Source organism: Ochotona curzoniae, unplaced genomic scaffold, assembly GCF_017591425.1.
Source record: "Ochotona curzoniae isolate NIBS_2020 unplaced genomic scaffold, NIBS_Ocur_1.0 contig_66, whole genome shotgun sequence".
Taxonomy (NCBI): Eukaryota; Metazoa; Chordata; class Mammalia; order Lagomorpha; family Ochotonidae; genus Ochotona; species Ochotona curzoniae.
The window spans coordinates 24,742,039-24,756,477 of NW_024466512.1; the positions used below are offsets into that span (position 1 = coordinate 24,742,039).

General features: G+C 51.5%; 2 protein-coding genes across 6 annotated transcripts in view; one reads left to right on the top strand and one right to left on the bottom strand.

Annotated features, from left to right (window-relative positions):
- The window catches only part of UBTD1 (ubiquitin domain containing 1), a 53,350-nt gene extending 42,287 nt beyond the window's left edge, over nt 1-11,063 (bottom strand). The window contains exon 1 of the mRNA XM_040992356.1: nt 10,675-11,063. Coding sequence (XP_040848290.1) covers nt 10,675-10,744 — 70 coding nt within the window. The 5' untranslated portion in view covers nt 10,745-11,063. The remainder of the gene's footprint in view (nt 1-10,674) is intronic.
- A 521-nt stretch (nt 11,064-11,584) lies between these two features.
- Nucleotides 11,585-14,439, top strand: part of MMS19 (MMS19 homolog, cytosolic iron-sulfur assembly component) — a 31,201-nt gene continuing 28,346 nt past the window's right edge. For 4 of the 5 annotated variants that reach the window (XM_040992357.1, XM_040992359.1, XM_040992361.1 and 1 more), the window contains exon 1: nt 11,613-11,742. In XM_040992357.1, coding sequence (XP_040848291.1) covers nt 11,631-11,742 — 112 coding nt within the window. In that variant the 5' untranslated portion in view covers nt 11,613-11,630. Of the gene's footprint in view, nt 11,743-14,439 lie in introns of all 5 variants that reach the window. The other variant, XM_040992358.1, reaches the window with a different exon arrangement.

Sequence of the window (14,439 nt, forward strand, 5' to 3'; positions counted from 1 at the left end):
TAAATGAAACATTCTCTTCTTTTCATTCCACTGAGGATAAACTGCATGGTGGTTGTAACCCTGGCCCGAGGCTTGGACCCCCTAGCTTCTAGCTGTGCTGTGCAGTTTACAAGTTGTACGGCTGTGGGCAGCAGGCTTCCCTGGCCTCTGAAATATTCGAACAGGTAGGGCCTGGTGTGGTAGCTCAGTGGCTAAATCCTCATGTGGCATATGCCAGGATCCCATATTGGTGTCAGTTTGTGTCCCGGCTACTCCACTTCCCATCCAGCTCCCTGGTTGTGACCTGGGAAAGCAGTAGAAGACGGCCCAAGCTTGGGACCCCTGAACCAAGATGGAAGACCCAGATGAAGCTCCTGGCTTCAGATCAGCTCAGCTCCGGTCGTTGTGGACACTTGGGAAGTGAAGCAGTGGACTAAAGATCTTTTTCTGTGTCTCTCCTCTCTGTAAACCTGCCTTTCCAATAAAAAAAAATCTTAAAAAATTATATATTCAAAGAGTTAAGAAAATCACCCACCCCTACAGTGGTCACGGTGATGAACCCTATCCGTGATGCCCCCAACCTGTGATAAACATAAGCAAGAGTGAGCTGCTGCAAACTGCATCTCTTGGAGCCCAAAGTCCAACTCCAAAGTCATGGGTAAGATCCAGGCTGCTTGGTGACTGATGGGCTGCCTGGGCCACACCTCTGAGAAGAGAGCATACCATGCCCACCTCAAGAGCTGTCCTCATGCCTTGGCTCCATCCCTGCAGAAAGTGTGCCAGCCTTTTTTCTGAATGACTTCCTCCCTGAGGGTTACAGGGCCAAATGCTGAGAGGTTGAAGATGGTCAGAGGTGGGCAACATGCTGACTTCTGTCCCCTTTCTTGCAGGCTAACAGCAGAAGAGATTGTGTCCCCAGGGTCTGACAGAGGGTACAACCCTGCATCCTCCCCTCTGAATCACAGTTTTCGACCTCTGCACAGGAAGCTAGGTAGAGGCTGGCACTGTGGTACAGTGGGTTAAGCCTCTACCTGTGATGCAAGCATCCCACATGAGCACCAGTTTCAGTCTCGGTTATTCTACTTCCAATCCGGCTCCCTGTCAATGTGCCTAGGAAAACAGAGGATGGCTCAGGAACTTGAGCCCCTGTACCTACATGGGAGACCTGGAAGAAGCTCCTGGTTCCTGGCTTCAGATCAGCCCAGGTCTGGCCAATGTGCCCATCTGGAAAGTGAACCAGCAGATAGATCACATCTCTCTCTCTCCTCTCTAGACATAATCTGTTATTCAACCATTTAAAGAAATAAAGAATTTAAAAAAAAAAGTGAGGAGTGGGCACCTCCCTCTTGGGTTACTACTCTCACTGGAGAGCATGAAAACTAGGAGTGGGGCAGGCGTGCTAGACAGAACAGCACCCATCAGCATGTGTGTGGGCTGGATAATGGGGCTGGTTGGGTTGAACTAGGCTTCAATGCCCATTGACAACATATGAGAGCTGAATGGGATGTGGGACAGACTGGACCAGTCTGCTGTACATACTGGCAAGCAGGGTAACTAGAGCAGGGGGCAAGCTCAGTGAGGGCTACTGGGAGTTGCTCCAACTAGGCCGCAGCTCCCCCCACTGGTTTGTGTGAGGGCCAAGTGTGTGTTGGGCAGGATTGGGCTGAGCTTGACACCCACTGGTTTGTGTAGAAGACAGGGCTGGTAGCAGAACTGACTCAGCAATTACAACCACCAGCATATGCATAAGCTGATTGCAGCGATGGACTGTGCTGGACCCTGTACTGGCATGCACACACAAGAATCAAGTCTGGGATCACCTCAGATAAAGTTTCTCTGGGGATCCATCCAATTGGACTGCTGATCTCAGAACCCCAACCATGAAGAGAAGTATAGGTCTCATGGTCTGGCCATGGAGTGCATGTGTCAAAGCTGAACCTCCTCACAGGCTCAGACGGAGCAGTGGACAGCATATTCAGGTATACATGGAGGATATGGCAGTCCATCAGAACCTGCAGAGGACACCTGGTACCACAGCAGAGGACAGGGGACAGAACAAATTGATCATCTACTCCAGCCGTGTGTTGACAGTTGAAAATTTGGGGAAATGGAGACTCTAAGGTGGACTATGTCAGCCAGTGGATTCTGGAGAGATTTCATCATGCTTGGTGAGAATGTGAGACTGGCAGCAATTCAGAACTGTTGAATTATCAAACCCCTTGAGCAGGACCCCATGTTGGGGACCCTGAGATGGGTGGGAGGCTGGGTGGGGCTTCTCCCTTTATCACCCCCTTTAACCCAGATGCACAAAAAAAGAGAAAGATTGTGGAAATGAGGGTCTTTTCCACTTTCCTGTAGCCCTTGACACTTTGTGCCCTAATCAACTATGTAAAGATTATCAAAATAAGATAATAACTTTTTAAAAAGTGAGGGGAGGTAGAAGCAAGAGGAAGTCCTTACAGGTGACCCTGCATGCTGTGGGAGTGAAGACTAGTGACCACAAGTCCAAGGTCTTGCTTAAGTAGAAGCCATGTACCCATTCATCCTGCCTAGCCATCTCATGGGCACATCCAGCAGCAAACCACGGTGATGGCACATAAAAAGGGCCAACTCATTCAACCTGAGTTTGGGGACTTCACTCTGGACTCCTAGGGCCCCACTCTGAGCCTGCATGCTCCTTCTCGGGGCATAGCTCTCACAGGTCCAACTGCCTGATTCTACTGGGAAGAGGAGGGGCTGCTGTGTGTGCCCAGTGGGAATGAATGCTGCAGGAGCAACCACTTCACACCCAAACCCACACAGACAAACAGAAAACAACAAGTGCTGAGCCAGATGCAGAGACGCTGGAACCCCCGAGTGCTACTGCTGGGAATGCAGTCATTGAAAACTAAATTACCATTCAAGCGGCAATTCCACTTCTGGATAACCACCCACCAGAACTGAAAACAGGGACTCCAACAGCTATGTGCACCTAGGTTCACTGTGGCAACCTTTGCAAGAGCCCAGAGAGGGAAGCTACGGCAGGGGGTCCCGCAGTAGAGGGATGGCTAAGCAGTAGGTGGTTGACATGCGCAGGGGAAGGGCATCTGTTTTCGGAAGGAGGGACACCGATTCATGCTCCCACTTGGGTGAACCTTGAAGAACAGGATACTGGGGGAGTGAGACAATCACAAGAGGACAGACACTACGTGGCTTCCCCCACACTAGTCACCACAGTGGTCAAAGGGGCGGGAGAATGTCAGCTGCTAGGAATGAGGGAGGGGAGAATGGGAGACGGGAGTTAGTCTTAAACGAGTACAGAGTTTCAGTTGGAAAAATGAAACAAAACAAAGCAAACATCTGAAGACCAATGGTGGCAATGATTGTTCAACACAATGAATTATGCTATACAAGTGCACACCTGTAGTTGACTGCAGATTTTATGCTTGTGCAGTATTTAACCGTAATGTTTTAGAATGGGAAAGAAACAAAGCTGACCACTGACTTCTAAGAAAAAGTATAATGATCGAAGGTGGAAACATAAATCCCAAAAGCACAGCAGCAAAGAACCATTCAGTGGGGGGGCTCACACTATTGTAAGCACGGTAGATGGCCAGTTTCTTTCTCTCTCAGACACACACGCACACACACACGCGCACACACACACACACACACACACACACACACACATTCCTTGTTGCTGCGCGGGACCTCAGGCCTGGCATTGCTGCCCAGCAATTTTCTTCTGCTTCCCCACCCAGACCCTGGTTTTTAGAGGAAGAGTCTGATGTGGTCCCCTCTCCCAAGCAGGGGTTTCCTCTACAAGGGTATGAATGTACAGACCTTCTGTCACAAAAACAACACATTTTACACTCCATCTTTTTTTTTTTCTGCCTGAAAGTGTGTTGTATGTTTCAGAAATATTCCCATTCAAAAATAGCTGTAAACACCTTTCACTATTCTGTTTCAATGATCTGGAGGGAAAAACATCACTGGATATGACTTTTGTGTATAAAAAGCCCTTTGCTTTGAATAATAGGAAATTTCCCAATTCACAAAGACCGTCTAAAGGCAGACTCACTTAATTCCTACCACCTTTCTGGGAGGTGAGCAGGGTGGCTAGTCACCCCAAGGTGCAAGTGGGGAGACAGATTTGGAGAGCAGGGGACAGGTGGAAAATCACAAACAGCTAGAAGGAGTGGGAACCAGGGTTTCATTTCCCACCAGCACAGACAAAATCCCGGGTTGGGACCTCCCATGACAGGTTCATGGAGGCCACTTTCACAGTGTTACCTTATTTTAACCTCAAAACATTTCTAGAAACACTAAGACATATATTTTATATAGAGAGACGATCCATAAAGCACAAAACAAATGACCTTCCAAGATCACTCAAGAGAGTAGCAAAGAAGACACTAGACCCCAACCAACCCCCACCCATGGCCCTGTCCACTTCCTTACAAAGTCTTGCCCTCAGCCCACTCAAAACTTTAAGGAGTCCACAGTTTTTATACAGGTTATAACACATCTCTGTGAACTAGGCAGGGAGTGGATATATCTTTGTCCCCCTTTTAATGGCTGGATAAGGTAAAAAGAAGCTAAAGAAATCTTTAGGTTCCTTTTCAGCAAAAATTCTATGATTCTAAAAATTATCCAACTAGTCCACGGGTAGAAAGGCTTGGAATACACACCACCCAACTTCCTGCCTTGGGATCTATTAGCCAAGTCCATCCCTGCCCTGCTAGTTAAGGGCACCACATGGGCCTGAGGGAGGGACCTATTCTCACACAGGCACACACACAAGATGACAAGAAAGGGCTATTGCCTGCTGAGGACATAAGTGGCAAAAGAAGTCATTCTATTTTCTTGCTTTATCCCAAGGATCTTCCAGCAAAGACTCCCAAACCACAGGGAATCACAACCCAGGTTAAGACCTTACCTAAGCCTGGGGCCAGAGAAAACACACTTCTAGTGAGCAAAAACATCAGTAAAGACTTGGCTTAATGAGATGTTTGACCTGCAGTGACAGAAAGGTCGCTGGTAGGTCAGCTGAGATGCACCACAGGTGTAGAGCCAGCCACCACTCTGGGCTTGTAGTTAGAATCTCTTCAGTGTGATACCTGTCCCGACGCCCATCTGAGCCATGAGACAGATCAGGTGTGCTCCTTCCTGGTCCTCGATGGAACTCGCCAACTCTGACTGGATACACTAATTCTATCCAACAAGTATTTATTTGGCACTGCCCTCAGTACCAAGCATGAACCAAGAAATCTCAGAGAAAGAGGAGACATCCAGAAAAAAACAGAAAAGGGAGTCAGACAATGTTGACCCCAGTGGGAGACAGAAAGGGATCAATTTTTAAGTAGCGGTTGACTTTTTAAGCAGGAGGATGGGAAGAGAGGGACCCATTCAGACACCGAGGGCTGATCAACAAGAAGAGCCAGAAACAGCCTAAGAAAGGCAGACGGGCAAAACCCTGCCCGTGTCTCGTCGGCCAGAACAAGGACTATGAATGAGAAGGTGTCACAGGAAGGCTGAGCAAAGGAGTAACAAAATCTCACAGTTTACAACATCACTCTGGCTGCTGGGATGAAAATAGTCTGTCGGGAGACAAGGGATGAAGCAGGAAGGTCAGTTAAGAGGCTGGTGGTAGCTTAGACCAGAGTGAAAACAGTGGAGATGGTGAGAATGAGGTGTGGGATACATTTAAGGCAATGTAAACTTAATTTATTGATTAAAGCGATGTGGGATGGTGAAAGAAAGGGAGAGGTCACAGATGACTCTAGAGTCGGGGGGGTGGGGCTGGGCACCTGCAAGGATGAAATCATCATTGAGATGGGAAAGACTGGGAGAGGGCAGGGGTGAGAATAGTGTTTGTTCTGTTCTGGAGGTGAAAACTGAGAAGCCTTCAAGATATTGGATGCGCTGAGTAGGCAGCAGAATACACAAGACTGCAGCTGGAAAGGATGGGCTGAAATGATAAATACAGAATCATACAGGATTCATGTGTGTGATCATATGTCATTTGTATGACTATTTTTATTGTCTGTCCCTCCTGCAAAGACTATAAGCTCCATGTAGCCAAGGGCCATGTCTGTCCACAGCCAAAAAGGTGCCTGGCACTCAGTAAATATTTACTGAGAAAAGAAGTTGCCCAACAACTCCCTCAAGAATAGCCACACAGCCCACACAGCCTCTCACAACCACAGTGCTGAGCCCAACCAGTCCAAATCAGGGCCCTGGTGCTGTCAGTCCACCCTGGGCTCGAGATTCCAAAACGTAAGTGGAGACATCTGGCACATCACAGTCAGATATTTGGGTTTCAGTCCTGCCACATTCTCAAAGGGTGGAGCCCGGCAAGAGATTTGCCAGTCCCATCACCTCTATTCCCTGCAGTGGCTGAAGACCAGGCTGTTCTACCCAATTCAAGGGCAGAGATGTACATCTAGAGTGGCAGGAACTGCTCCAAAGGAATAAATCTGCAAGTAATCTCTAAAGTATGCAAGGACACACCCCCCAACACCAGGGGGAGAGGAACACAGACCCCCTGGGAATGTATTAAGAGTAAGGGCAGTTATGTTAGGCTGGACCACAGAATACCCTGGTGGGCCCAGGATCCAGAACTGGAAGTTGGCCTGGTAGGGGAGCTGTGGGCACTCCCTTGCTGGGTTGTAGCTCCCCCTGGCGAGAGCCAGGTCTTGGGGCAGGATAGGCTAGTCAAGGCAATAACACACCTTGGTGTATGTGTGGGCCAGGTCAGGTCTGGGGGTAGGTAACTTAGTTAGGACTGAACTAAATTGCAGCATTTGTGGGTATGCAGAAGAGTCAGATGGGATACAGGACAGACTGGACTAGGGCTGGAGGCAGGCCTGGCAGATGTTATTTTGGGGTCACCCTGACTAAGCAGCAGCACCCCAGGTGTACACGCAGACCCAGGCCTGCGGCAGGCTGGGCTGCATTAGCCTGCAGCACCCACTAGTTCATGCGAGATAGGGCCAGGGCAGAACTGACCAGGCAGTTGCATCCACTGACAAATGTGCTGGCTGGTGCAGGAGATGAACCAAACCTGACCCTGTACTGACTGACACACATGAGTCAAGTCTAAGGTCACCCTAGGTGAGGTTTCATGGGGGACTCCCCAACTAGACCACTGGACTCAAAGCCCAACCACAGGGAAAATCACAATATATGCAATCTGATCTTGGAGTGCATGTGTGGGTACCGGGCCTCCTCAGCTGCTATTGCCTGTGCTGTGGACAGCATGCCCAGATGCACATAGGGGACATGACAGCCAGCTCATCCAGCCGGGCAGATGTCAAGTGCCACGTCAGAGGATGGAAAGCAGAACAGGTTGGACCACTCTCCTGGCCAAGCTCTGAAACATGTTACTGGGTCTGAGGATGCAGTAAGGTAGACTTAGTCAGCCAAGAGACCTTGGAAAGGTTTTCTCAACTCTGGTACAATGAAGCAAACAACATCTCAAAACTATCAAAATCACTCAAGTAACACCTCTGGAATAATTTCTCCCACAATGGTGTGTCTAAGGCATCATCAAAGGACCATCCCCTCATCCCCAAGTGTTGATGTAGTTTGACAGCCGGGAGTGGTCCCCTCTTCTTCCTTCCCTGTAGACATAGGAAGAAAAAAACCTGAAATATTTGTCCCACTCACCTTCTTCCATGCCTTCATGTTCCCCACCCTAATTGGAGACCCATTTGCGCATGCAACCCTTTCAACTGCGTAAGCAATATTTTAAAAAAGAGTAAGTACAGAAAAAGATGTAGTTAAATCAAACAAAACTTGATGAGAGATGAGAGGAACACAGAATCCTTCTGCCAAATGCAAGAATCCTTGACAAATGGGCCTTGATCCTCTGTTTCACAGGTCAAGCCACTGAGAGAAGGGAACTAAGGATAAAGAATGGCAGTACAGGGGGCAGGATTTCACTTCGCTACACTTGCAGCTTTGAATAGTTTCCTTTGTGAAGATGATAAAACAGCTCTTGGAAGTGTGACCCAAAAAGGTCTGATGACTTACCCAGGGTCACTGAGCTATAGGCCCAGGACCAGAATTCAGGGTCTAGCTCTATTAATGGTGTCTTCCCATTATACCAATGACGAAGGAAAGGTAAGCATGCAGTGGGTTCTGCTGGAGATTAGGGCATTACTCTGACAAACAACACCATGTCCTTGTCAAAGGGTAAGACGCAGATGCTACAGGAATGCCAGGTGCATGTTCTCAAGTTAAGATTCCTTTGCGTGAATCAAATTTGTCATCGCACAGAGTTCCTCTTAGCATTGGACTTTATGAATAAAGCTATTCATAGGTAAAGCAGGGAAGTAAAATAGACAGATTAAAAGAAATAACAGATTAAAAGAAATCCAGACATACACTTTAGTAAAATGTCTACATGGACAATTCAAATGGAAGGATGAAGCCTATTAGCTTTCTAAAAATCAACAGATATTGAGTGCTCCCTCTGTATAACAGGTTGTGCTGAGTAGGTGTGTACTGGGCTATAGGACAGAGCAAGGGACAGAGGCAGACACACAAGGATAACAGAGAAACCAGGCTTCAAGGCTCGCAATGTAGCTGCTGAAACAAAATTGCAAACATCAAAGACATAACTAATAACCAGGAGCAGGTCAGGGCTAAGGAAGTGGCACAGATAATGTGTCTGCAAGAGTTCTCAGAAGGCACTCACTTCTCCTGGGGTTAGCTGGCAGCAATGGTAGGCAGGCTGGGGATCTATCAGCCAGGGTGCTTCCAGAAAGACACAGGATTTGGAGTACAGCTTAAGAAGAAAGGGAACCAGCAAGAGCAAACACTGACTTAAAGCCTGAAAGGAGAAAGAAATCAGGGGTTCAAAGGAGCAGCTTGACTTGACAGTTACAGTTCTTGCAGGAGTAGAAAACACAGAAAGAGTTTGGGGCATAGACACTGCAGTTTGAAACAGGTTAATGAAACAGACATCCTCTCCCAGTGTGACAAACTTGCCCTTGGTGGGGGGCGCACTTCAGCTCGAAGTGGTGACAAGGGGGCAAAGTCAAGCAGGAAGGAACAAGCTGGCCAGATGTGCAGGCCTCAGCGATGGGCTGGGAAACAGAGGGCAAGGAAGCAGACAGTCATCTAGAGCATTCTGTGAAGGACAGACTTGAGCAGCTACAAGAACTGCAGGGAAAAAGTAGAGAGCTAGCTGGTAGGGAGAGATGCATAGTTGGGGTGGAGCTGATCAACATCAAAATCAACATCAGCATCCAGGGTCCACGAAAGACATGGTTCTGGGTACCAGTCCCAGGCGGCAGCTGACAATCAAGTGCAGGGGCCTCCCCAGTGGACAAAGCCATGGGTTTGAGTAGGAATTCTCTGGAAGGGAATGTAATGAGAGAAAAAGAATGTTCAAACTGAATCAAGATGGGGGGTTTCACCCCTATGAGTGAACAGTGACTAGGAGTGACCTGAGACGAAAACAAAGAGGTGGGGAGTCAGAGATGAGGGGAAGGTTTCTAGTATCAGCTAGGAGGGCTACCTACAAAAATAATAAACATTTGTGGAATGAATGAATGAGAGGAAGGAAGGAAGCTCTTAAGTTTGCCAGTCAACTCTCTCTACTCACGGGGCAGGGACTGGGTGGGGGTGGGGGAGTGGGGGTGCTGCTTTCAGACATGAGGATTTGGGTGTTCAGTCTCACCCCCTCCACCCTACAGCCATCCTGTCCACCACACAGATCTTCCGCAGGGCAGACAGGAAACTCCGATTAGAATTTGCATTTCACTCATAACTCCTTACCCAGAGGCTGGAAGAGGTGGCTGGATTCGAGTCCCACTCACACAACTAGGCAGTTTGTGTGACTCTGGACAAATGGGCCGACCTTTGGGGATCTGTCTGGAACCTACAGATGTTTTAGTGTTGATCCTGAGTCCTCAAGTCTATGACCTTACTCTCCAAAGGTCCTTGCAACACTCTCAGAGGAGGAAATGAGTGCAAGATCCAGAAAATGACCATCGGCCTCACTTGGAGGGGTGCACCGAGGAAGTGAGCCAGTACAGCCCGCCCCGCAGATCGCAGGCAGCGGGCGCATCCCACTTCCCAGGCCTGGCAAGGAGCCCCGCGAACCCGGGCGAGGGCGCCTCACACTCCGCACCCCGCCTTGCCCCAAACTCCCACAAGGCCGGGAGGAAAAAGCCCTGCGGTGGCAAAATAAATAAATAAATAAATAAAAATAATAAAGATTTCTTTCCCAGAGTCCTGCGCTGCCTTTGCAAGTCGGATTCCGGCAGACAGGACCTGCAGCCTGATAATGACACAGTCAGTCTGTAGGGAAGGAGTGCCCGGCTGGGGCTCGCCTCACTCGCCCGGGGCCGGCCGTGCCGCGCCCCGACGGGCAGAGACGTCCGACCCCGGCCCGGACTACCAGGCCCGCGGCGCTCCTGCCCCCCGGCCCCGGCCATCCTCCGTCGCCCCACTGCGGTCTGCCAATGCTTCCTGCCCCCGCCCCCCACCGCCACCCGGAGCTTCCCAGTTGGAGCGAGTTGCTCTCGGCGCCCCGCAGTTGCTCCAAGTCGGTTTCCCGGGCCACAGGCGCTGAGGAGGGGAGCCTCGTCCGGCTCCGAGCCGCCCTGGGTAAGCCCAGGCGCCCGGGGCCGTGACGGGTCGCTCCGGGAGCCCCAAGGCTCCGGCGGGGAGCCCGTGGCCCGCCTCGTCCCCCGTGGTTACCTGCTCGCTTGCGGGGGTGTCCCGGCGCGGTCGGCCTCTCCCCGCGCTGTCTCCCCACGCAGTTGCCCATGCTGGCTCCTCAGCCGGGCCCCATGCACCGGAGGCGGCGGGGTGGTCGGCTGGTCCGCGCCCCTGCCCTGCGGACGGCGGCGTCCCGGGTCAACGGCTCCTGCCGCCCGGCATCGGACGCTCCCGATCCGCCTGCCCCTCGGGGGCGCGCTCTGCTCCGGCGCCGGCTTCGCCACAAACTTTGCGGACCAGGGCAAGGAGGGAGGGAAGGCAGGGAGAGAGAGGCGGCCGACTCCCCAGCCCCGCTCTCAGGTGGCCGGGCCAGGGGGGCCCGCGACGGTGCCCGGCCGGAGACCGGCTCCGCTGACGGGGCGGAGAGAGGGGGCGGGCACGGCCGCAGCTACTCCCGGCTCGCTCGGGGCGCCCCGCGGGGGCCGGCCCCCCGCAGCCTGTCACTCACCTGCCTAACCCCGCCCCAGGCCGGCCCCGCTCCCTTCCTCGGGCTCGCGGGACCCGCGTCGCCACCGCCCCCCGTCCCAGGTGCGCATGTGACCCGACGGCGCCGCCCCCTCGGGCCGGGCCGGATTTTCTCATTGGCTTCACCCAGGGTGCGAACCGCCCCCTCGGCCACACCCAATCAGGTGCCCAGCCCGCAGCCCCCGTCTCCCGGGCAGCCGGGCGCGGAATTGTTCGCCCTCAATGGCCCCCGGCTGCGTGCCCAGCCGCCGCCTTCGCTCCCCGGCGCCGCCGCCCCGGCCCCAGGCCCCGCCCCCGGGGGAGGGGCTCTCCCTCCCTGGAACGGCCCGACCCGAGGCGGCGAGCACGTGATCCGGAGAGCGCCCCGCCCCCGCAGCTCGCGCCCCGCGATTGGCTTCGGGGACGCGTGCGCACTGGGGCCCGTCTGGCGCCTCCGCCTCCTTCCCCTCCCACGGTCTCTGGCTCGAGTCATGGCTGCCGTCGCCGCTCTGGAGGCGGCGGCGCCTCCGGGCGCCCTATGGGGCCTCGTGCAAGACTTCGTCATGGGTCAGCAGGAGGGCCCCGCTGCCCAGGTGGCTGCAGGTACGGACGACCGCACCGAGCGCCTTCCGCTTGGGAGCCGCCAGGAGGGAGCGGCCTCCGCACGGATGCGGGGCGGGAAGGGAGTGATGGGCAGGGTGACTTTGAGAGATTAGTTTTGGGGCTGCTTGGGGAGCGCGGTGCTGCAGAGGCTTAGCCAGTGGCAGAGTCGCTCGGATCTTCCTGGGTGCGCCTTTACCCTCTGCGTCACTTCACAGCCGATGGCCAGCTGTCGTTGCCTTTCCCTGATGGGGCTGCGGCCTAGGAGGGCCAGAGGCTCGTGCCTGGCTGCGGGGCTCGGACTCGGGAGTCCAGGGGGACGAGCTGCGCGCTCGGCGAGACAGCGCTGCTCGTGGGAAGCTAGCGAGCATGGGGAGGTTGCGTGGCGCGGCCACCGCGAGGGACGGTAATTGCAACCGGAGACGCGGCCACTAACTCCTGCAGACTTTCCCTCCATTTTTTAGTAACGTTCCGGATTAATTTTGCATCATGGCTTTTTTTTTTTTTTGGTGGGGGGAGCGCCGTTTGTTTTCATCCTCCTCCCAGACCTCCCTGTCTCCTGCTTTGAACCTGTTCAGGGACTCATCTGATAGTTCGTCAAAGATTGAATATAAATAGTTCTAGGTCTTTGGCTTCTAAGATATAGTTCGTTCAGGGGGAAAAAAGGCAATCTAAAAAGTTGGTGAATTTGGGAAGGACTGGATCTGGCGTGTAGCTAATACAAAATACAGACGAGTGGAGTTTGCAGGAAGTTTTTGTATACTTGGGGGGTAAGTAAAAGACATCGTTTACTTGGAAATCTTAGAATAATGTAAGCAATAGTGAATCTGCCAGGGACATTGCACATTCAGTCATTCCAACATGCTGCTGATCAGTAGGACTATAAGTACAAGTCAGATCTGTGCCCACCCAGAGCCAGTAACGTGGAGGGAGAGATAACCATGCTGAAAGAGCTGAGAGCTGGAAACGTCACAGCGCGTGTGTCTGATGCTGACCCCCAGGCTTTCATACACATATATATAAGTATATATGATTTTTTTTATTTTAAAAGTAGAATTGGAAATAGAGATCAACAGTTTTTCCATGCACTGGCTTATTCCCCAAATGGCTGCAGTGTCCCAGCCACCCTGGAACCAGGATCTGGGAATTCCATGCTGGGGTGTCCCATTTGGACTGTGCTACTGCTTTTCCAGATCGGTTAGTGGAGCAGCCAGGACATGCACTGGCATTAAAGGGGATACAGATATCACAGGAGGGGGTTACATCACTACCGTTCAATGCTGGCCCCAAAACGTAATATCTTAAAGCTGTGAATAAAGTATGGTGTGTTAACAGTGTTTACAATTACAAGTGCAAAGTGCAAAGTGTTGGGGAACCCAGTGCAATGATTAGGTGGCTAATCCTCCACCTGCAAACACTGGCATCCCGTAAGAGTGCCAGTTTGTGTCCCAGGTGCCCCACTTTCCATCCAACTCCCTGTTTGTGGCCTAAGAAAGCAGGATGACTCAAAGACTTGGGACCCTGGCACCCAAATGGGAGAACTGAGAGAAGCTTCTGGCGTTGAATCATATCAGCTCTGGCTGTAGTGTTCTTTGGGGGTGTGAACTGGTGTATGGAACATCTTTGTCTCTCCTTCTTTCTGCAAATCTGCCTTTCCAATAAAAATAAGTCTAGAAAGAAGGTACAAAGTGTTAACAGTGTCTTTTTCTCCCAGTGTTTTTTATTCAAGTCTTTGGGGCGGTGGCATGGCATAATGGCATGCCACCTAGGGCCCTGACATCCCCTATCACCCAGGTTCAGTTCTCTGCTGCTCCAACTCCAATCCACTCCCTGCTGATGTACTGTAGCAAGCAGCAGAGAACGGCCCACGTGCTTAGGCCCCGGCCCGGTGCTGGGCTCCTGCCTTTTCCCCAGTCCACCTCTGGCTGTTACAGCCACTTGAGGAGCGAACCAGCAAACGGAAGATCTCTTTCTCATTTCTCCCTCTAACTGCCTTTTTTTCTTTCTTTCTTTCTTTCTTTCTTTCTTTCTTTCTAAGATTTATTTATTTCCATTGGAAGGCAAATATACAGAGAGGCGGAAAGACAGAGAGGAAGGTCCTCTGTCTGATGGTCCGCCCCCAAGCGGCCGCAATGGCTGGAGCTGAGCCAATCTGAAGCCAGGAGCCTGGAACTCCTCTGAGTCTCCCACGGGGCTGAAGGGTCTCAAAGCCGTAGGCCATCCTCGACTGCCCTCCCAGGCCACAAGCAGGGACCTGGATGGGAAGTGGAGCTGCTGGGATTAGAACCAGTGCCCATATGGGATCCCAGCGCTCAAGGCGAAGACCCCAACTGCTACGCCTTTGCGCCAGGCCCTGTAACTGCCTTTTAAATAAATATAAATCTTTTAAAATTTTCAATCATACAGCAACATCTAAAGAATTTATCAGGAGCACACATATACTTACCACCTAATCCTGCCATTAACATTTTCATAGAATTTGGCTTATTAAATGCCAAACTGTAGAAAACCAATTAAATTGCAGATATCAGTATACTTCCCTCTAAATACTTTGACATGCATATAATTGACCAGAGTTGATGATTTATTTTTGTGTAAGATTTACATCCAATGAAGTACACAAACCTTTAATTCACTGATTCTGACAAGTACATTCACTTGCATAATCCAGACTCCTACCAAGAAAATAGTACATTGTTT